Here is a 21,986-nt window from a genome sequence, read left to right on the forward strand (position 1 = left end):
CTTAATGACATGACGAGGTGATTAGACATCTTGTTTTCTCTCTCTCTAACTGCACCGGTCCTTCCAGCCGTAGCGGTGGTGACTGGTGAACATCCCAGCTTACATCAGACAGGGAAATTGTTTGTTGTCCGGACAAATGAAGGGAAATTCAGTGGGTGGAATTTCATTCATCCTTCACTCCGACTCATCCTTACGACAACTGGGAGGGTCCGGCTGCAGCATGCCTCACGCTGATTGGTCGGCCAGTGGGCCTCTTTTGCCGAGCCCACAACATAAGCAGGTATATATGTACTTGAGCTGCAAGAGGATAAGAAATAAGGACTTTTGGGATCATTATTTACAAAGCAGCTTGTTTTCCTGTCTTCCACCCAAGTCTGGTAAGTTGAAACAAGCATGAAATAATCACCCTGAATGATTGCATTTGGAAATGTGTCTTTTTTTAATTAATGATTTCTTCTTTTTTTTTTTTCCACAGCAAGATGAAGACCCAGCAACCTCTCCACGTAGCCACACCAGTGAGGCAGAGCCTGGCCTTGACCAAAGTGGCTGGAACCCCTGTTTACCTCAAGCTGGACTCATCTCAGCCCACAGGATCCTTCAAGATCAGGGGCATTGGTCACCTCTGCAAAACCGTGAGTCATTTTCTCCTCTCCTGGGATGATGTGATTTCATGGTGTAGTCTTGTCATTGAAGAGGTGTTAGTATTGATGAAGCTGAGGCTGAGATGGTTGGTAATAGACCCAGAGGAACCAGTATGGACCAGTTTGAGTTTGTAATTTCTAATCTGAACACCGTGTTACTGTGAATCTTGACTCTAATGTCTGTTTTTTGTTTTGTAATTTTTTCATACAGTGGGCAGAGCGAGGGTGTGAGCGGTTTGTCTGCTGTTCAGGTGAGCACCGAAGCAAGAAAGAAAAGAAGAAAAAGAAAATCAATTCTAAAGTTGTCTTTGTTGGTGTGAGGATGTAACCTTTGACACTTTTGGTCCCAACAGGAGGAAATGCTGGTATGGCAGCAGCTTATTCTGCCCGTCAGCTCGGGGTGCCTGCCACCATAGTAGTTCCAAGTGTCACACCAAATCTCACAGTGGAGAGACTGAAGGATGAGGGGGCCACTGTGGTCATCCATGGAAAGGTTAGTTAACTGCATGTTGTTAACTGCATTCTTCACACCGTTAATATTACATTGCTCCCCTGCTGAGTCTAAATGAAAGAACTCTGGTTGCATCTTTCATGTATACCATTACTTTCTTATATTTATGCAATCTTTAAATAACTGTGATACAGACTGAACAAAATTATGTCTTGTCTTTGTCAGGCTCTAAATGAAAGCATCGAATATGGACAACAGCTTGTGGCAAATAACCCTGGCTGGATTTTCATCTCTCCATTTGATGACCCCCTGATCTGGTAAGACAGTGTCAGTGTGTCTGTCCCTCAGAGACTGTGTCATCATCACTGTGTGCTCGCTGAAGAAATTCTTGGATAGTAATCTCTAATGACATCAGGGTTCTGAGGGACAGACAGTGATAAGACAGTCTCTTCTCTACGCTAAGGGAAATGAACTTGTTATTACGAAGCACAAACGACAGATAGCAGCACCTGTCATATCATACGCTGTCATTATCACTCATGTAAAGAACAGTGAAAGGGGCGGCGTTGCATCAGAGACACTGTATCTTATCACAGGGATAACTTTGAGGGGCTGTCACATAATTCATTTACACATTAGACGTCACACTCGGATAGTTAAACACAGCCATAAATTACTGACATCACAGGCTACTTACAGTCAGATAAGAGCAGCATTTTACGATGCCTTTGCATTTCAGACAGAAAGTCAACTGACGCATGTGTTTGTGTGTGTGTGTGCAGGGAAGGACATACATCTCTGGTGAAGGAGCTGGAGCAAGACCTGAGGGAGAAGCCAGGAGCCATAGTGCTGTCAGTGGGAGGTGGGGGCCTACTGAACGGAGTGGTGGAGGGCCTGCGTCGTGCTGACTGGGCTGACGTACCCATCGTAGCAATGGAAACCGTGGGAGCGCACAGCCTCAATGCAGCCATGAAGGCGGGGAAGTTGGTCACTTTGCCTGCAATTACCAGGTATTGTATATATGGCCTAATCCTTATGCTACCACGCCCCCAAATTATGACACTGTGTAGTAGGCTATTTGTGTATGTTACCTCCGCTTTAACACCTCCACATTTCACCGTCCTCCCCAGTATTGCCACCACTCTGGGCCTGACACGGGTCTCTGCACAGACCATGAAACTGGTGCAGGAGCACACAGTTTTCTCAGAGGTCGTCACAGACCAGGAGGCTGTAAAAGCTGTTGAACACTTTGTCGGTGAGTAGAACACACACCTGGACAGATGTACAATGGATCTAAAATGGCAAAAAAAAAAGAAAATTAGAATGGAAATTGATCTCTGGTATCTTCACCTCCTGCAGATGACGAGAAGGTCCTGGTGGAGCCGGCCTGTGGCGCCGCGCTGGCAGCTGTGTACAGTGGTATTATCAAAAGGCTGCAGGATGAGGGCAAGCTGGCACGGAACCTCGGCCCCGTGGTCATTGTGGTGTGCGGAGGCAACAACATCAGCATGGGGCAATTGTGGAGGCTGAAAAAACAGCTTGGTATTATCTAGCACAGCCGACTACCTCGGGTCTTTCTGACCTTTATTCTTTTCCTCCGTCAGTTGGTCTCAATCCTTAAATCCCATTGTTGACGTGCTCCACTGACTGAATCATTCCACACTGTGAAAACCTCTTGAGACTAACAAATGTGAGGGGGAGCAGCTGAAGGGATTTTTATCTTTTGAAAATGTTGTAGTTGTGATGCTGCTCTGGTGGAGGTAGATTGTGACAAGAGAGAGCTCTATAGACTGGCACATTTTGGCTGCATTCACGTTTGTATTTAGCATGCTTGCTTTGTAAAATGTTCTTCCGCTTTTGTACTTTTGAAATGTATTTAAAAATGAATAAATTATGTTTCTGAATATTCTGCCCAGATAATGATTTTCCTGCACTGACAGTTTGTCAGTCCTGAATGAACATGGCATATAAAGAACAGATCGAACCACTTCTCCGCAACATGAGGAATCATACTATATATCACGAATGCACTTCTGGCTTCTGTTGACTTCCTATATCAAATGATAAATCCACCAAGATGATATTAGCTTGTTGTAGATGCATCATATTGGTGTATAAACTGATAAGATATATGCATTGCATACATATATAATAGCTATATACATATGTCCTTGGATATAAAAGGTTGCTTAAGGCATAAAGTTATTATTTGAGCTCCAACTTAATCTCAATCTCTTCCACACCATTTATTTATTTATTGGACAACAATTCAGTCAAGTTCCTTACACCTCAGGGAGTGCTTTGGCAGGCCCAACACACTCACAATCACATCCTTGAGCAGCTGCAATCCATTATGATCAACTATGAATGAAGTAAATCAAAAAGTTTTAAAGTTGACCTCTAACTTTTCATTAAGCAGAGTGAATTCAGTCAGCTCAGAGAGCATGTGTTCATGTCCTTCCTCGAGTGAGGATTACGTTACACTCTTACACCATACTGCAGCCAGGTCGAGACCTTTAGGTTGCTAAAGAAGCTGTTACTGGGTCAGTCACATGTCGCATGAGCACAGCAAACGTAACATTTCCTTTTGAATACACTGGCCTCCGGGGCGCTCAATTGGCTGGGTCGTTAGGGATGTGGCACATTTCCAAGCTGCACATTGGTCTGGTGGTCACAGACGCAAGGGTGGAGGGCCCTTGTGACAGAAAGAAAGAGGGGGACAGCTGTACGTGAGGGACAGATGACTGGCTCTTTTGAAGGAGACTAGTCAACATGCTGGAGACATTCCTGGAATACCCTCAGCTAATGTGTGGAGCTGCTGTAAAAAATTAGAAACCTTATCCTTAATTCTTACTCTGAAATATAAGGTGTTAGACTGATCTTATTATTATTATTATTATTATTAAATAATCCAATGTATAGAAGCCACACTGTTATGAGTGACAGGTCACTGTACAGTTCAGCTGGGTGAGCCATACACATAATACATCAACCATATAAAGTGAGTGTGCAGTGTAACATAGAAATACCAAATGCATAAAATTTGCTGCTGATGAAACAGTTTTGCTTTGGGAACCAGTCACTGTTTTAAACACCACTTCTACAGCTGTATGTAGTTCCCCTTGAATCTAGCACATAATGGAGCTGAGGGGATAGTGTGACTCAGTGAGCAGTGACTGGAGATCCAGCTCGAACTGGCCTGGCCCAGCACTTGCTGCTTTGAAAAGGTGTCTGGTTTACAGCCAGTAGTGATGTAACCAGAGTTGGTTGTGGGGCCTTACATAAAAAGCATGTCCGAAAGGAGACAAAACATGCTTCAAACGCATCATTCATCATGATAAACAGTCATTGTCTGTGCGGACCACTAGCCCGTGTCAAATGGCAAATGGCCCATTTTGCAGTAGAAAACACCAGTTTGACGTGTTTTCTCCAACCACTCTGGATGTTTATCCGAAACAACATGTAAAACCCATGAAGCAGCACAGTCCAACAGTGTTTTGTACATGAAGACATTTCTTTATTGTGACACAGAAATCTCAAATGCCATCTGATTCTTTACATCTGTATAATCCATTTTAGATATGTTAAGTTTCTGATGTGCAGAGGTAAGACAGTAAAAGTTAAGTTAATGCAACCATAAATAATTGTAATAAATATCAAGTAAATGTACAGCACACATTTTTTTTTTTTATCGCAACACCTCTTTGTATGGATATGTCCTTTTTCTAACCTTATCCACTCCCCCCGCCGCGGGAGGAAGTAGAAGAGAGAGCGTCCCTGTTAGCAGCGGTATATCACCCTTCAAAAGAACTGAACCAAAACCAAAAGTCGCAAGCAATTCAACAACCCAATACGTGTCAAATATCAATTTTGTTGTTTTTCAGTTCTATCCAAGTAAAATGGCGATTTTACTCACACAAGAAAACATGTTTCACCATGAGTAGAAGAAATTGATTCCATCTGAGTACAAGACAAAGGTGATAAGATTACTGGTATTTCCAAAGTTCATAAAAAATAACAACACAACAAACTGGATATCCAACAGACATCACCTAGTTTGCTCATTTTAGAATCTTTTCTTGGAAGAGTAGTGCAAACCAAAAACAAAAATTATAAGGTGAAGTGAATTAGCAATTAATAAAAACTGCCATCAAACATAACTTCAGTCTATTTACATTTTTTCTATTTCATTTTTACAAAGCTAAACATTTGGTTATGGATAAAATAAAATAAAAAAACAAAAACAGCAGAATCCTGTTTATCTTTCATTAAAGAAGACTATGAAAAGGCAGAACTCAAGATAATCCACCGCCCCCTTCCCCAGTGTGTGTGTAGATTGTGTATGTTGGGGAACAAGGGGGGAGGTGGGATCTGTTGCACATTCAGTAGCAGTAGCACACAAACAATGTGGGAGAGCAGCTCATGAGAACATCTTCTCCTTCCCACTTTCACAAACCAACGCTGGTTTCTTAAACCTGAAATGTAAAGTTCTTCAGAACCAGCAGGCCTCTCTTATCGTCCACTCTACCTGACCTACCATGCGACCACAGCTACTTGGATATCGAGAAAATCAAAGAGCAATTTCATAAACTAATAGATTAATATGACTTTTTGTACATGACTTAAATACCCTCTCTTCAGAGACTTGAATAAAATGTATTCAGTTTATATAGGCATAAGTTAGTTTGTCCATTAGCAGTTCATATTTTTTTTTAAACAGGCAGTAAAACTACATAATATCCTGTACAGCACTTGTTCACATCTTCTGCCTGCTCATAGCTGACATGGCCAAAAAAATAGGCAGCATCACGTTTCCTTTTTTTTTGGTAGTAGTCGTACCTCCGTCTCATAACGTCAGATAATAATTCCGTGAAAATCATTCGGGTTTGTCCTATCACGCACCAACCAGCATCGCTCTCCAGAGAGAGGCTCCTACTGTACAGCAAAGGCATGTTTCAGAACATCAGAGGGAGGCAGCGAGGTTAAGCAACAGGAGAATAACAGCTTGTTTGTTGCCTTTACAGTTAACAACTCAGAGTAGAGCTAGTTTAGCTGAGACAACACTTGAGAGTTCAGCGATCATGAATTGAACTTGCATCTGTAAAGTGCTGATATGAAGTCATCGTGTTAAGTTGTTAGATTCACAGAACTTGACTGAACCTCGTTAAACCCTCTGTTAAAGTAAAGGGGAAAGGGAAAGGTGAACACAAAAAACTAAATAATGGTGTCACAGTTGTTTCACTTCAATGCCATCCTCATATTCAGTGCATCCAGAACAGAGACACCTGTTACCTGTGTCAGTGTAAATTCAGATTATCTTCCCTGAATTCCTAAAAAAAAAAAAAAAAAAACATTATCATGAAACATAGTATTTATGTAAACTGCAATAAAAATGTTTAAAAAAAGCAGGGAAAAACATGCAAAACATTAATGGGCAACTTAAATAAAAGTTGAATAGACTTTGTGGTTTTGTTGGAGCAGCAGAGTGAAAGGGTCTTTGTCAGAGGAAGGTCCAGGAGTGTGGGGGGAGAAAGGGAGGCGGGGGTCAAAAGTAAGAGTGGGGGGTGTGGGGTGGAGACAGGTATATACGCTGGGGGAATGTCGGGTTGTCAAGTTTTCTTAGCCGCTGAGAGGATCCTCGCGGTAGTGGATGGCGTATCGCAGTTTCTCCAGCATCACATCCAAGGAGGTGTACTGGGGCAGTTTCACCATGAACATACAGGTCTCCACACGAATGTAGCGCGAGTCTGGCTGACCTGGAGAGAGGGGAGAAACGACAAGATCACTGAGTGCTGCTCTTCCATAATGAGTCTTGTTATGTATGTTTACCACTGGAGTTTCTCATGGCTCTGCAGACAGGCCAGAAGACTCTGTAGCAAATGATAATACGCTTATCTGCTGATAAGTGAGTAAAAGTGTTAACCTACAGTATCTTATCTACAGAGGACTGCTTTTTGCCTGTGACTTAAAATAGCCACTCGGACAGATCGCACTTCTGTGAATGTGAAGATCACAGACAGTATCAGAAACACCAACACTGTGTCTTCCTGCATGGAACTGCCGAGTATATCCCATGACACACATCTACAGTACTAATTTACAAAAACATTGAAAAACAGCGTGTTCAGAGTCTGTCTGTGGTTGCAAGACGATCTAAGCTGCTTTGATAATCACTATCAGTAGTTTCTGCACCAACAGCACTAAGAAGAACATTGCACAGAGATAGCGGCCCTCGTGTCCAATCGCAGCGCGGCTGAAGCCTCGTTAGCCATTACCTGCAGCTCCATCAGGAGGGGCGATCTTCATCGGGTATGGGGGGACGTGGGCAGTGTCGGGCCCCCCGTCCTTGCAGGGGCAGGTGAAGGGGATGCGCTCCTGGTTGCAGGCAAACTTGATGAACTTGCAGAGCTCCTCCTGAGTGAACATCTCCAGAGCGGTCCAGAAGAACTCAATGTGCTGGTCTGTCTCCATCAGACCCACCTGATACATGGTGTGAGCCTGCAGAAAGACGGAGCAGGGTGAAATCACATTTGATTAAAACTAACTTTCCATTATAGCAATGAAAAGAACATGTCGAACCTACTGAGTAACACAAAGCCCTTTATAACAAATCTCTCAAAGTAAGATCTCACACAAATTGAAGCCGTACCTTGAGGAACTCCAAGTTGATGTAAGGCAAGCCGCAGGTGCGCAGCTCCATCTCTAGGGGGATGAGCATGGTGAGCAGCTGCAGAGGAATGATGGAGCCCAGACCTGCACGCACCGCCGTCATACACTCCACGTTCTCCAGCTCCCTGAGACGAAGACTCCGCACGGCCCGCGCATACACATCCTTGTTCTCCCAGCTTAAAATAAAGAAGCATACAACACATCCAGAGCGAGGACATACCAATGTGCTGGGTAGATACAATTTTGAAGAATAGGAATATAGACAAGACATCTATAGGAAAATAAAAGATTAGGATTAGTTTCCCTGTACCTGACAGTGAGGTTGCGGCCTCCCTGACAAAGCTCCACCTCCTCACCAGTCATAGTGATGTAGGTGAAGGTGCAGCAGGGTCGGCTGGGGGAGTCCGGGCTTTCTCCTGAATGGTGCTGGGAGGAGATCTCGGCACACAGAGCCTCCAGCTCCGTCTCGTCGCTCACCTGCGGTGTCAGATGAAGGCAGCATTGATTTAGCAAAAAAAAACAGAGCCTAAAAAGTCAGCAAACAAGTCGATCGCATCAGGAGCAGGGTGCCGTCGCTTACGTTTTCGAACTTCTTGACGTAGTTGTAGGTGAGCACGTCAGCTTCCTGCAGGTCCTGCTCGGGGTCGAGGGGCTCAGCCACCAATCCCTTCCAGAAGGAGCCGAGCAGGTCCAAGGGAAGTGGCACGTCTGCACGGATGGCTATTCCCAGAAGCTGACCAAAGAAGTGCAACAACTGCTCCTCTGAGTAGCTTATAGGGCATGGCGTCAGGATGTACTTCCCCTGAGGAAAGCAAAACATAACTATGAATCACACCACTTCCTGTCTGATTAACTTTGTTTTGCCAGATAATATTCATGGAGCAGCTATAGTCTTGGGATTATGATATTAACAGAACAATCTGTAGTGTTGTTTCTGTTCTCAACTTATTCAAACTCAAAACATTTTGCAGTAAAGTTAAAAAAAATTGTGTGGAAAGGCAGCATCAGGCTAATCTTTACTGCAGGATGTTCAGTGTATGTCTTGTTTTAAAGAAACTCGAGTGTCACAAACAAGACGGACTGAAAACGTATCAGTTAGTGATAAAGGTTACCTTGTTCCGGTTGGCTGCAGCACTGGGGCAGGGGAGCAGCAGAGAAAGAGCTGAACTCTGTAACTCCTTACACACCTGCCATAGGAAGTGTCTGAAGGAGCCACCTGGAGAGACAGATCCATCACAGCTACAGTTACGTTTGAAAAAGAAAAACATTTTGACAAGTGAAGCACTGGGAGGCAGTACAGATCAAGATGTGAAGGAGAACTTCTAACTTGTGCCATGAACTTCTTCTCCAGTGAAGCGGATGTTGAAGGCGTAGGTCGGGTCTCCTCCACTTGCCAGTTTCACACAGAGTTGGGACGAAGGTACGCACGATAGCTGGCGAGCTGCCTGGCAGAAATAGGTGTTCTCTGAAGATCTGATCTCACCTGAAAGACACATGTCAGAGTGTTTACAAAGAACCAGTACATGTGATATGAAACTGGGGAAAAAAACATAAACATGTAACCAAGTAAAGGGGATGTCTACCTCCTACGATCTCTAGAGGGTCCAGTGTAATCTCAGGGGCAGCGTGGTCAGCTGTTCGCTGTACTGTGGCGTTGAGTACTCGGTTCATTACTGTGACCTTGGTGTCATAGAAGATTAGACCTGGAACAAACGAGGAGAGAAGAAAAGATGAGATCTGATCACATTCACACTGTTTTAGACCACTAAGTGAGTTTCTTAAATAGGTCAATACACTGATACAGTCACAGCTCACAAACATGGCCCACATTGTCAGGCCTTGTCCCATTAACCTTCTAGATCTGTGCTGAGACCCTACTCACCTTTGGCCTCACACAACAGCGCTGCAATGCTGTTCTGATAGGTTTGTGTCTGTCTTAGCTCCACGAGTGGCAGAAAGAAACTCTCCAGTGTGTTGTTGAGGGACTGCAGCAGAGCGAAACGCAAACGCAGACTCTCCACAGGTACATCTGAAAACACACAAAATGTTATATATGTAGCCAACAACACTACACAGCCAAATTAAATGAACCCTCTATGTCAGAACCTGTGTATTACATTACGGATGACAATATGTACAATGGAGTTGCAACATCATGCCACTAGGAGAGGCTCTGTTGACTTGCATCTCTTGTGAGTGAGTGTACAGTCATGCTTTCACTCCACAGGCAGGTGTCTTACTGAGCAGAGAGGCCACTCTGGGATCAGCGGTGTCACTGGGGTCCAGGTAGACCTCGTGGGGGTGTAGTCTGGCTGGTGTGATAGCCAAGTGACGGCACAGCCTGTTGATGTACTGGACCAATGCCACATCCATTTCCAAGCTCCACTTCCTACAAGCCTTCTGAGCGTGACGAGTGTCTATACAGGTGCACCTAGGAGGGAGGACAGCTGCTTTTAAAAACCCTAACCCACATAGTATATACAGCTTTTACACACACTACATAACACATATACAATATATAGATTTTAGAACACAATTATAGGAATGATATGATGCAGATTACATCTCTTTTTGTTGATAATTTGGGTGAAAACATAAGTAATAAATACAATTTCAAAATACTGAATTAGCTTTGTCATCACTTCTAATTAATCAAATAAAAACTTTAGTATGTATTAGATTAATACGCTATTGTATGTTTTTCCTTCTCAAACATAACATCTCTGTATATGTCATGGGGCACTGCATTTTAACTGTCTATTGTTTATTATTTTTTCAGGGATACGTACATTTTCTCCCAACAAAACAACAGCATTTTGTGTTTCAAGAGTGTCCACTGTGTGGCAGTTTCAGCAGACTGCTGGTTACTGGTGGTCTGGCTCTGACGTTCTCACCTTTCAAAGTGGAGGTCATAACCACAAGCCAAAATTGCCCTCCAGACGCTGCGGATGTCCTGCTTGGCACGGTCGACGGCAAATTTATGGAAGCCTTCCAGTGTCAAATACTTCTCCTCTGGGACTAAAGGAAACAAAGTGGTATGTGAAGCAGCTCACAGCTCTGGCTTTCCAAACTCAACCTTAGCTTGAAACATTCTGTAAACACTATGTTAATCCCACTGTGTACAACCATCCATCAACTAAGGTATTCAGTGATGAATGTTTCATACCAACCTTCAGTCTTTTTTGCAGGAGACTTTTCCACATCTTTCTCATCGGGTCTTGATTTCTCTGGAGATTTTGGCTTCAGTACTGTCTTCTTCTCACTCAGTGCAGTCCTGGCAGAAGCAAGACAACAGAAACGTTTTATTTCATACTATGTCAATATGTAGATCTAAATAAACTCATGCTTTTGTTTGAAAGTGTTGTGTGGGGAAATGTCTCACCTGACACTGTTAAGCACAGACTTTTCCTTGGTGGGGGGTTTGGTGATGGGCCTCTTGGTACTCACAACCTTCCCTTGATGCTGCTCTTTTCCTGCCTTGCTGTACTTGTTCTTATTGGGTTTAGGAGTACCGTACTTCCTTAGAATCTGAATACAAAACACATTATTGTGACAAACCAGAAGGTACATACAATATAAAGTTTATTAGTTGATCCTATTACTGTACTGTACATCACTTGCTGTGTACCTGGGTCAGTTGGTCTTCAAGCACTTTCTTGGGTGGACGAACGTTAGTGAAGAAAGTATGCAGGAGGTTGCCAGGCGTCTGAGAGTTGATCTGCTCTTTGCTGAGGTAAATGTCAGATACTTTGACTGGCTTGGCTGGCGTGAGGCTGAGCATCTGCTCCGAGTGCACACAGCTCTTAAAAATATCCGTCAGGACATCTCGTGCTCCAGGCACAAGCTTGTCACCTTAAAAGAAGGGGAAGCATCACGTAAGATTTTTATATTGGCAGAATTAATATCACTGTGAAAAAGCAAAAAAATCAAAATAAAATAAAATCCATTCAAAAACCAACCTCTGACTGATTTGTCCAAGAAGTAGTCTTCAAGGGCGGAGCTTCCCTGTGTGTCAAACAGGCTTTGGTTAACACTGGAGGCTGTGAGGATCTCCTCATTTGTCAGTTCCATGAGCTCCTCTTCGCCTTCCAAACTAGACAAACCAATCAGGTCACTGCTGTTGAAAAGACTGGCACGGATTTTTTCAACTTTGGCCCGAGAACGAACCTATAAATTAAGAAGACAATGATTAGCATATTTTAATAGAACAAAACAGAATCAAACATCTTAGATCTACGAAAGTGCTCTGCATTAACCCTAACCTCAATGACAGCATAGCCTTTGATGGGCCGAGCCATGACTGCATTGCTCTCCAGTGAGGTGACCGTGTGCACAGAGCCCCCGTCTGACACCGACGGCGTGTCTGCACTGTCGAGAGGCTCCCCCAAGCTGCCCAGACTCCCCAGGCTTCCAGTACTACACAGGGAGGTGTCCAGACTCTCCTGACTAGAGACAGTCTGAGGGTCTTGGGGGCCCTGTTGTGGGTATGTAACGGCTGCACCCGCGGCAGCAGGCGTCAGAGGTTGAACGGCTGACAGCTCCTGATCGACGGAAAGTTCACTGGCAGTGCGGGAGACTCCCTGAGAGGAGCTGCAGATGGAGGTCTGGCTGGTAGAGGCTGAGGCGCTCACGCTCAGAGCTGGAGTCACGCTGCTGGAGCTGTCGGGACTCTCCGGACCTCCGTTGTTAGGGAAAGGGCGCTCAGGGTCGGGGCCTGCTTTGCCGTCCTGAGGGCTACAAACCCCGGCTCCTGCTTTTGGCTTCTTGGGGTCCTCTTCCTGCAGAGGGATGAACACTTCATCTTTGAAGAGCCCACCGTGTGCGTTGCAAGCCCTGCGGATGGCGTTTCGAACCACGGCCTCCTCCAGGTGCGTGGGGATACCTGAGAGCACCAGCAGGCGGCTGTGGGCGGTGGGGCCCACCAGCGCCTGGCAGGCGTCCGTCACTGCATCACTGGTCACACTTAAACCCTGTGGGTCCTTGTTGGCAAGATGTCGCAGGATCATCAGGAGAGTGAGGCAGCGGTGGAACCACAGCATGTCCTCCGGTTTACTGCCCGCCATGTTCAGCAGAGCGCTGTCACTCTCCGACAACCGCGCACCTCCGCTTCCGCGTTTCCCAGACACCGCTGCCGCCACCGCGGCCGCCGCTCTCTCGCGCTTCATCTTCACCTTCTTGCGTTTGGAGAGCAGACTGGGGCTCTGTGGCGTCTGACCAGGGGACGACGACGACGACGACGAGGAGTCGCTCAGGTTGGGGGCGCTGGTGGAAGACAGCGCTCCCACCGAAGAACCGCCGACGTTGAGGGGAAGCGTCACCTCGGCCACAGCCAGACACACCTCCATCAGAGCGTGGAAGTAGGTGGAGAAGCGGCTCTGCTCCGCCCCCAGAGCCAACGGGATGCCTCCAGATGAAGATCCCCCTGCTCCAGCGCCTCCAGCAGCCCATCCCTGAGTCTCCCGGTCGTACAGCTTCCTGAGCTCAGTCTGCAGGGCCATGAGCACGGCGAGGCAGGGGTTAAGCAGCAGAGCGATGGAGCTGGAGAGGCCAGCTGGGCTCTTGCGCTGCTCCAAGTGGTGAATCTTCCGCAGTACTTCAGCTAACAGGTGAAAGATGAGTTCTTTGATGGAGGGAGCCAGATCAGTGGTCCAAAGCAAACCGCCTGAAACAATAAGCACAATAGGGTTTGGGGAACGTTTATTTATGTTTATTTAGCTCACAAGCTTTCACAGTGCTTCTATGACTTATGGAGCTATCAGGGAAAAGTAATGTGTGTTTAAGCAGCTCACAATATTTTAAAACAGAAAAGCCATTTTTGCCCTTGAAAGAATGTGGATCTTTCTTAGGGGTGTGATGTAAAAAAAAAAAAAAAAAAAAAAAAAAGGGAAAATGACTGGATGTTCAAAGTGTGACATTTTCACTGGTATGTTTTTTTTTTAATATTTTATTTAAATGGTTTATTTAAAAAAAAAGAAGAAGTCCGAAATAGAAAATTCCAGAAGGGCAATATGGACAAAATCACAAAACTTCCTGCAACCATCTTTATCTATGTCCTTGAATGACTAAGGCTGTAATAAATGTATGTGATGGAAATTTGCCTTTCAAAATAAAAAAATAAAAAAATCACCACATCAGCATTGAATAATATCCAAGGACAAAAACAAAATCACACTAACAGGTTAATAAATTAGACTTGTAGAATGTGGTGAAAAAGGAGTTCAACCTACCTAGTAGTTCGACCACCTGCAGCAGCACAGACGAGGGCACCGTGTCCAGCTCATCCTCTGACCGCTCACTGTTCTCTCCCAGCTTCCACGTCAACAGCTGCTCTGCAAACGCCATGGCCAGAGGAAACTCCAGTGGCAGGGAGTGCAGCACCAGCACAGCACCAGGAGGGGGCGACACCCCTGTAATCAAGAAATGGGATGTTTAATTATTTTTTATCCCTTAACAGGTTATTTTTAGACTCAAAGTTGCAGCAGCCTTTTGGGATACTCACCCAGTTTGATGTGGACCTTATCAGTGGGTATGATCACAGAGGGGTATTGGTTGGTAGTGGGAGGGGGAGTAAGGCCTGTGTTGGTAGGTGAAGCATCCAGGGGATAGCAGACAGCCTCCATCAGATTTAGTTGGCCATTTCTACGCACTTTGTGACCCAGACCATACACCATGACTCGAGCCCAGGGAGCCTTGTACAGGCTTGAGCTAAAGGGGTGAAAAGAGAAATTTTAAAAATTCAACAGGAAAATGGATGATAAGAGATGTAAATTCATTGAGAATTGCTTTGGTATAAGAGAGCCAAGCAACTCACTCTTTGCGGCAGCCGAGCTGGTTCTCTTTGCAGGATACAATCACAAATGCAGCACCCGGAAAGCTGACGTCCATGCTGACCTTTGACTCTGACACAGGAAACTCCTCGGATGTGAACTGCTCTGGCGCATTCTGTAGAAATGAATAGAATCAGCACAAGTTTAGCAGCTGTACAAAGTGGCACAGATGGCAGAGTTCATTCATTCAAGTGAAGCAGTGATCAACAGAGCTGACCTGTAGGAAGCAGCAGATCTGCTTTGTGAGCTCCAATAAGCTTTCCTCTCCTTGATGCAAGGCACGGGTGATGGCTACTGTCAACCACTCCCGGATGGGCTGAGCGTTGCCCTGATAGAAGAGGTCTGTGGGAGAGCAGCTTTGACCCTGGAGGTTATTAAGCACCGACTGGGCCAGCAGGATAGAGCTTGAACTAATAGTGCCATCTGCAGGAAGAACAGCGGAGCATTTAGCACAGAAACACAACAAAACACTTACATCACATTGAGAAACTAAGATATTCACAATTGATACTCACCAGGGAGGGGTGGAGCCAGCAGCTGATTGGACAGAAGCTGCAGGTGTTCCAAGGTGATGTCACGGATAGCAGGTATGTGGAAGAGACGGGTGAAGGTGTGGGGGCTCTTGGGGGCGAAGATGTTGAGCAAGGCCATGCGGCAGTAGAGCCGGGCCAGGGCGCTCTCGCAGCGAAGCAGCTCCCTGATGTAAAGCAGTGACACAGATGAGACTGCGAGTACAAGAAGAGAGAAGCGCAGAGAAATCACGCATCATCCTCATCAACTCACCTATGAATCTGAATGTTGCTGCTGTCCAGTGAGACCAAGCCGTTTGCTGCGGTGCGTCGAGATCCAGCAGGTGGGCGCTCCAGCATCTCAATAGGATACCAGTACCTCACCAGCACCCCCTCACTGCGCAGGTAGGTCTCCACCTGTACAAGTTCATTCACCTGAACAAACACACACATACACTAAAAGGTTAGTTTATTGATAAAGCAAAGGTACTGAAGTATTGTACTTAGGAGTGTTGTACTTACAGAGTCCACATCCAGCACCACCCCGTGCAAACCAAAGGTCTTCAACATTCCCCGGATTGCAAACTTGGGCAGTGCCGTTCCCCCTGTGGTGCTGTTGGTGTTGTTGCTGTCGGGACAGCGGATGACCACAGTCAGGCCTGTGTTGAAAAAGCAGATTATAAACAAGGTCAGTGAAAACGCAGATCCTGAGGTTCGATCACCGCAACGTGTGTATTTGTGTGAATTTGTATTGAGTGGTACCTTTGCGAACTTTGTCAATGGTGAACTTGTTGGCCTCATCCTTGATATCTTCAATGGTAGGAAGGTAGAGGTCACGAGGGATACCGCCATTCTCTTCATAGAGGAACTCCACTGTCTGTCTTGCAATGTCCACCATACCTGTTCCCATTCAAACGCAGAGGTTAACACAGTTCCAGCTCTCTTCGTCCATGAATGGATATAGTTCAGTAAACCATTCATTCAATAAACAAGGTTAATAACTTTTGTCAGTTAATTTCTTGTCATGTTTATCTATGAGCATTGCTTTACCTTGCTCTGAGTTTATTGAAGGATAATTCATCTCTGATTACATTCATGACAGCATCTACTTTTATGCTGCGATAGTGAACCTTTAGCATCAGTCAATAAATAGAAGCATTTAAACAATTGAGTTAATCTTTATTTTCCATTTATTTGCTGTTCCATTTTTTCCGCTCAAGCAATGCTGTGACTAATATTTTCTGACTGCGATCCACTTTTATTCTGTTTGTGGAAGATACACGATTAGATTCAGACAGGATCATTCAGGATATGTTGGGCAGTTTATCTCTTCTTCCTCCTCTTAATTAAATTATGTTGTCAGAATAAACGTTTTCTGTTACCGTAGTTTGCTGTGCTTTATTCGACTTTTGGTCTGTATTTTCATTATATTCATTCATTTCTTACCAAGTTGCAGAGCTCCTTTGATTTGGTCCAATCCAGATTTCCTCTCTGCTTCGTTTCGGAAACGCCTACGAATGGTTGGAAACACTTTGGTCTCCCAGGCCTTGACCAGCAGGGCATAGTGGTCCTCCTAATGTCAAATCCAAATTGAATTGTATAAAACATAAAATATACACATCACATCAACATTTTCTGGACACAGCGCGGATAAGCCTCTAACTTACCCTTGGAACATCGTCATCATCCTCATCATCACTCTCATCATCCGCAATAGGTGGAGGATGCGAGTCAGGCCCGGAGGTGACTAGGTTCTCGTAGCTCAGCTCCACTTTGTAATGGCACGACAGGTCACTGTTGTACTCTGCTCCACAGGGAAAGACAAACAGAAACAGGTGATTTAACACATGATACAAAACAGAAGATGATACCCCAAAGAAATCTAGAAAAATAACATTAAAGCATGCACAATTTTGGTTAAATCTGAGATGAAAGTCATCGACATACGTTGCTGAGCAACGGCAACAGCTGCAATCCGGCAAGGGGGTCCATGGGAGCCACTGTCTGATGTAACACTTGCACCTGCATCATTATCACTGTCTGACGCCATAGCAAAGGGCAGTGCTTCAAAATTTGCACTTATTTCCTCTGCAAGGTCCACACACAAGTCAGCTGCATTTCTGTGTGCTTGGCCCTCAGCGTACGCGAAAGGCCGGCTGCCAAAGTTGGCACGGATCTTTGAGTTCTATAGAAAAACACAAACAGAAGATCAGTCACATTCACTTTGTGGGAAACCTAAAAAAATATATGTTACATGTATCTGATGAACTGAATTTTGCTCAAGCATAACAACTGTGTAAATATAAATGTCAATTTCATTTTAGCCATCAGAAACCCACCTTCTTCTGAATGTGTACCAGGGGCCACATTCCACCAGCCACATCCTCAAGGATGGGGCTGAGCCGCTGGCCGCAGTAGGTGAAGTAGACCCTGCCTTTAGGGGCCTGACCAGGGGGTGGAGGAGTGCCCTCGGAGCGCTCCCAGCCTATTCCAGCCACATCACCTGTGTTCACGGAAATGTAGATCACATCTCAGCTATGATGTTTAACAGGTAATGACATATTTAAAACATGTGAACACTGGATTTGCGTGAATTGAGGAAGCAAGATACTTTTCAAAAAGTTTTTTTTTTTTTTGAAAAAGCAGCCAGTTAAATATAGGTCAAATCCATAACACACATTGTTGTTTGGATTTCTATATCAAAATAAAAGAGATGAAGATTATATAAAGAGAAGAAGATATTTTGTCTCCTGTCTCACCAGGAAGTAGAGCCACATCCAGCCTGACACTTTTCCACTGCAGCAGACTGGAGCCATTGTAATGCACTGCCCTACCATTACTGACACACAGAGGGACAGTGGACAGACGCACAGAGACGCAATGACACAAAAGAGAAAGATAGCGGTCAGCACTCGAGTCAGAAACAGAGCAGTGAGAAAGGAGATGGAGTCTCTCAGATTTATGCTGCTGAACATACTTATGAAACAGACATGTGCCGACTGGATTGGTCCACGCTCCATCTCTCTTCTCCGCCTCAGTGGCAAAACCAAAGGACACAATTGGGCCACTGTCCTCCTCAGAGTCTCCATAGGAGACAATTTCTATCTCCCAGTAGAAAGAAGGTGCCTGCAGGGGGGGAAAAGAAGGTAAATAGGAGACTGCAGGCGGGCAAAAGTATCAGCAAATTATTTTATTGCTTTAATACGTGTTCAAACAAACTGAGAAAGCAAACATTAATGCAGGTGTGCGGTGCATTCCATTGTGATCTTCCCACCTGAATTGGAACAGGAGAGGTGGCGTAGATGAAAGTGCCTCTAGGCAGACCTCCCCCAGCGCTTGGATCAGCCAAGAAGGTGACAGACGTCAGACGGGACGAGAACATGCAGGCACGGACGGGAGGGAACACTCTGGATGGACACCAAGTGATCTCCTTGGGCTGGTGCAGCAAGCACATCAAAGAAAGATCAAACAAATCAGAATCACAGTACATCAAAATGTCTTTGAAGGTTTCTGAGAGCATTATGAGTTCAGGCTTGCAACAATGTAAGATTTGCATACTATAATTATCTTGGCTTCAGTTGTCTATTATTTCTACAGACTTTCGTAGTTTTCCATCAACACTTTATTCCGAGACCGTAATTAAAGTCTTTGACAAGGGAAGATCTCAGTTATTGCTTTTTCTGTTCCATGATAACGTGTGTCTTCCGCTACATGAACATGTTTGTCCCATTAAGGGGGGGACTTTTAATTTGGTAACTCTCACCTGGCGCCTGTCTGTCTGCAGAGGGGGAGGTGGTGGACGAGCACAGTCCCGGTAAAGCATTCTCACTCTTTCACACTGGGCCTCCACCATGCCGAGGCGCTCTCCTGCACGGGATGACAGAAAACTGTCACAAACAGCTGACAACAGCATGTGATGTCACAGATCAAATGTATTATAGTGTATTTGAGAGGTTTGAGTGTGCAAATGATTTGCTTGGGTAGAAGCTCACCAGGGCTGCACTCCTGGGCAACCAGGTTTAGAACCTCAACAGCAGCCGGACACTGTTGAATAAACTCTTCACAGAAAGAGCTATCCTCCAGGAGCTGTGCCATCACCAAGCAGGCCCTAAAAAAACAGCAGCAAAAACCTTGTGATCTGAATGCAAGTATGGTTTTGCTGTGTGTTGCAGCATTTTTAGACAATGTTAGATCATCAGATTTCACAGTCGTCCATCACTTTCATGTCAAGATGCACAGATGATTCGCAGACGAGTTTACTTGATGAATGAATCTCTACTGACCTGGTTCTGATTTCAGCCAACAAGCGCACTGCAGCCATTACCGGGCTGGAGCCATCTCCTGTAGCTGGCAGAGAAGTGTGAATGGAGAGACTGCCCTCCTGTGGCAAAAGCATGGACTGCACTGCTTGTACCACCTTTTCTGTGATTGAGAGCTTATACAGTGGGAGAGCCTGTTGGACGTGGGTTGAAGGTTGACAGGGAGACACGAGTGAGATTCAGCTATTTTCTATTTAAAGAAAGAGGTTGTGTTGTGTTTGACGCTGGAATTCTTACTTCAGATCTGGGAGTGCAGAGGCGTGATATCGGTACAGTCAGGATGTCTGAGGCTTTGCAAGCTCTCCTGTATTCACACGAAGGAAACTTGACTGTAGCGATGCCCTCCTGCTCATTTATGGACATAACTATGCCCACGCTGCCTAGTACCCCTTTACCTACCACCTGCAGAGCGGAGGAATCACAGCAGTTAACATTTCATTGCTTTCAAATGAAAAAAAAAAAAGATATCATGTTGATGTTTTTTTACTGGTGGAAATTCTAGCAAACAAGTTAATACGCATTTTCTCCTTTAACTAACCTGGACCTCAGAGCCGATTTTAATAGTTTCTTTGAAGCCTCCGAGGGCACAGAGTGCAGCAACGGCCTGTCTGCCAATGGCCTGCAGTTTAGCCAGTTTCCTGCCACTGCTGCTGCCATTTTCCAGAATACTCTCAGCATACTTCCCCAGCTGAGGGATAAACATCAGTGCCCTGGAGAGCACCTACCACAAAACCCAGAGGAAAAAGCATTAAGGGGTTATGAGGAGCAGAATCATGAAGGGTCAAATAGATGTGGAAATTATTTTTTATGAGTTCTAATGATCAGTGACCCCATTACAGTATCAGTTACAAGCACCAAGTACTGGTATAATGAAAGCTATAAAAGCAGAAAACATGACAGTCTTTACCTTTTCAGCAGTGCTTGTCCAGATCTGAGCGGTGTTGGACTCAGGAGCAGTGAGCAGACTGTGCAGCAGAGCGATAACCTCAGCAGCCATACTGTTGGCGACATGGCCACTGATGAAAGGCCTGACAGGGTCCGACCTATTCAAGGCAGGTTTGAGAAGAGACATAAAAAACACAATTAGGATTGATGTTGATCACATGCATGTGTTGATCAAATTCCATATTCATATGGTCATATTCCATCTATAAATTGAAATGGGGATGTGAGCTACTTTGAATACTGAGATGTTAACTTGCGTATATCTAACGTCTGGTACACACATGAAGATAATCTGGATGTTTTTGGTCCGATTTTCCCCCTTCCGACCAAAGAAAGAAATTGCCCGATTATCTGATGGCTCATCAGATCCTTCGAGATTATCCTCTGGTGTGAGGTGTATTAAGAGTCAATTTCCCCCGACAATCTGATCAGAAAATGGTCGGGGCCGACGATCGTAAATGTTAAACCTGTTGTTGTTTATGATCGTTGGCCCCGGTCGTTTCGATCAAAAGTCGGCTTGTGTGTGGGGGAAGCCGACGATCCCGAGTCAATGACTCAGCGGATTGTGATGTGAAATTGAATGTAGCCAATAAAGAAGTGAGCTGACTCAGGAATACAAAGCATAACAAACCAGTTTGGCTACCACCTCCATGGCTACCATCAGCAAAGCGAAATTCAAAGTGCATTTCTGGCGTGGGGGACGAGGCTCTAGTGTGTCATAAGACAAATCTTTATTTGTGTGGTTTGCTGTATTTGGAATATCGGAGCACACCCCACACAATACAATCAAAACTGTTCAATCAAAGATTTTTTATCATCATGTGTGGGATCTCTCACAGATAAAAAAAAATCTTTTGAGATTTAGAAAATCTTCGTGTGTGTACCAGGCTCAATGTGTATCTGATGACTTGGATCAGATAGTACCTGGCCAGGTCAGCATTTCTGTCCCTGCAAACAGCAGTCTGGGCAGTCTTCTTCTTGTCGCCAGTGGTGATGCCTCCAGCGGCCTCCTGGGCCAGAGCCTCCACAGGTGGACCAATGCTCACTATCAGACCAGACTGCGCCCATTTGTTGGCTTTCCTCAGGGCGGCAGCTGCTTCCTCTGTGATCACCTCGCAGCTTCCACTCTAGGGAGGGATTCATATAGGAGGTGAGAAAAGGCGACAGTAACACCACTTTTTATGTAAACACAAACTGTTTAACTCCTGTTAAACTGTTACCTTAGTCATGTCTCTGTCCATCTTTACCACCTTTTCCATGTTGGCCCCCGTGCCAAGCCGAAAGGGACGTCCCTCTGAGCTGCTGTATTTAGAAGAGGACGGAGGAACACATGTCAGAGAAGCCAAAGAAGCCGAGTTCCCCAATATGAAACACCAACAACGACATTAAGGGAGGTTATACCTGAGAAGTGGCTGTAGGACCTCATGAGAAGACTGGTCCTCTCTCTTGTGGATGAAGATTGACAGCTTGCCATCAACAGCCTCTCCCTCCTCCCCGACATCCTCAGACTTCAGAGCTCCTTTAGAACTGGCTCGGGACAGACAAGTGTCTGGCTCAGAGGAACTGGGGGAGAGCAGGGTCTGACATCCTGGTGAAGAGGGAATTTTAAAATGAGCTGGTGAGTA

At 45.2% G+C, this 21,986-nt stretch overlaps 2 protein-coding genes across 2 annotated transcripts in view; one reads left to right on the forward strand and one right to left on the reverse strand.

Moving 5' to 3' along the window:
• Positions 1–327: 327 nt before the first annotated feature.
• LOC310990892 (L-serine dehydratase/L-threonine deaminase-like) lies at positions 328–2,645 on the forward strand (the record flags this gene model as incomplete). The annotated part of the gene is made up of 8 exons (XM_083978432.1): positions 328–377; positions 476–632; positions 853–892; positions 995–1,134; positions 1,318–1,409; positions 1,875–2,102; positions 2,223–2,347; positions 2,452–2,645. Exons 2-8 carry the CDS (start codon positions 480–482, stop codon positions 2,643–2,645), a joined length of 972 nt encoding a protein of 323 aa, XP_083834558.1. The 5' UTR covers positions 328–377; positions 476–479.
• Positions 2,646–4,652: 2,007 nt separating this feature from the next.
• hectd4 (HECT domain E3 ubiquitin protein ligase 4) overlaps positions 4,653–21,986 on the reverse strand; it is a 36,088-nt gene continuing 18,754 nt past the window's right edge. Inside the window, exons 37-76 of the mRNA XM_083979236.1 lie at positions 21,763–21,949; positions 21,582–21,663; positions 21,286–21,488; positions 20,324–20,459; positions 19,955–20,137; positions 19,654–19,818; positions 19,381–19,550; positions 19,090–19,205; positions 18,861–18,964; positions 18,372–18,533; positions 18,075–18,223; positions 17,857–17,936; positions 17,437–17,600; positions 17,045–17,282; positions 16,765–16,901; positions 16,544–16,670; positions 15,860–15,997; positions 15,620–15,756; positions 15,372–15,532; positions 15,104–15,285; positions 14,806–15,011; positions 14,573–14,703; positions 14,261–14,466; positions 13,989–14,168; positions 12,024–13,423; positions 11,721–11,928; positions 11,390–11,613; positions 11,144–11,289; positions 10,932–11,035; positions 10,656–10,779; positions 10,002–10,192; positions 9,644–9,790; positions 9,345–9,464; positions 9,089–9,244; positions 8,874–8,977; positions 8,342–8,563; positions 8,072–8,238; positions 7,742–7,937; positions 7,368–7,590; positions 4,653–6,848 (exon numbers count right to left, since the gene is read on the reverse strand). Of these exons, the coding sequence (XP_083835362.1) occupies positions 6,712–6,848; positions 7,368–7,590; positions 7,742–7,937; positions 8,072–8,238; positions 8,342–8,563; positions 8,874–8,977; positions 9,089–9,244; positions 9,345–9,464; positions 9,644–9,790; positions 10,002–10,192; positions 10,656–10,779; positions 10,932–11,035; positions 11,144–11,289; positions 11,390–11,613; positions 11,721–11,928; positions 12,024–13,423; positions 13,989–14,168; positions 14,261–14,466; positions 14,573–14,703; positions 14,806–15,011; positions 15,104–15,285; positions 15,372–15,532; positions 15,620–15,756; positions 15,860–15,997; positions 16,544–16,670; positions 16,765–16,901; positions 17,045–17,282; positions 17,437–17,600; positions 17,857–17,936; positions 18,075–18,223; positions 18,372–18,533; positions 18,861–18,964; positions 19,090–19,205; positions 19,381–19,550; positions 19,654–19,818; positions 19,955–20,137; positions 20,324–20,459; positions 21,286–21,488; positions 21,582–21,663; positions 21,763–21,949 (7,613 nt within the window). The 3' untranslated portion in view covers positions 4,653–6,711. The remainder of the gene's footprint in view (positions 6,849–7,367; positions 7,591–7,741; positions 7,938–8,071; positions 8,239–8,341; positions 8,564–8,873; positions 8,978–9,088; positions 9,245–9,344; positions 9,465–9,643; positions 9,791–10,001; positions 10,193–10,655; positions 10,780–10,931; positions 11,036–11,143; positions 11,290–11,389; positions 11,614–11,720; positions 11,929–12,023; positions 13,424–13,988; positions 14,169–14,260; positions 14,467–14,572; positions 14,704–14,805; positions 15,012–15,103; positions 15,286–15,371; positions 15,533–15,619; positions 15,757–15,859; positions 15,998–16,543; positions 16,671–16,764; positions 16,902–17,044; positions 17,283–17,436; positions 17,601–17,856; positions 17,937–18,074; positions 18,224–18,371; positions 18,534–18,860; positions 18,965–19,089; positions 19,206–19,380; positions 19,551–19,653; positions 19,819–19,954; positions 20,138–20,323; positions 20,460–21,285; positions 21,489–21,581; positions 21,664–21,762; positions 21,950–21,986) is intronic.

The sequence above is a fragment of the Trachurus trachurus genome (genome assembly GCF_905171665.1).
Source record: "Trachurus trachurus genome assembly, chromosome: 9".
NCBI classification, from domain to species: Eukaryota; Metazoa; Chordata; class Actinopteri; order Carangiformes; family Carangidae; genus Trachurus; species Trachurus trachurus.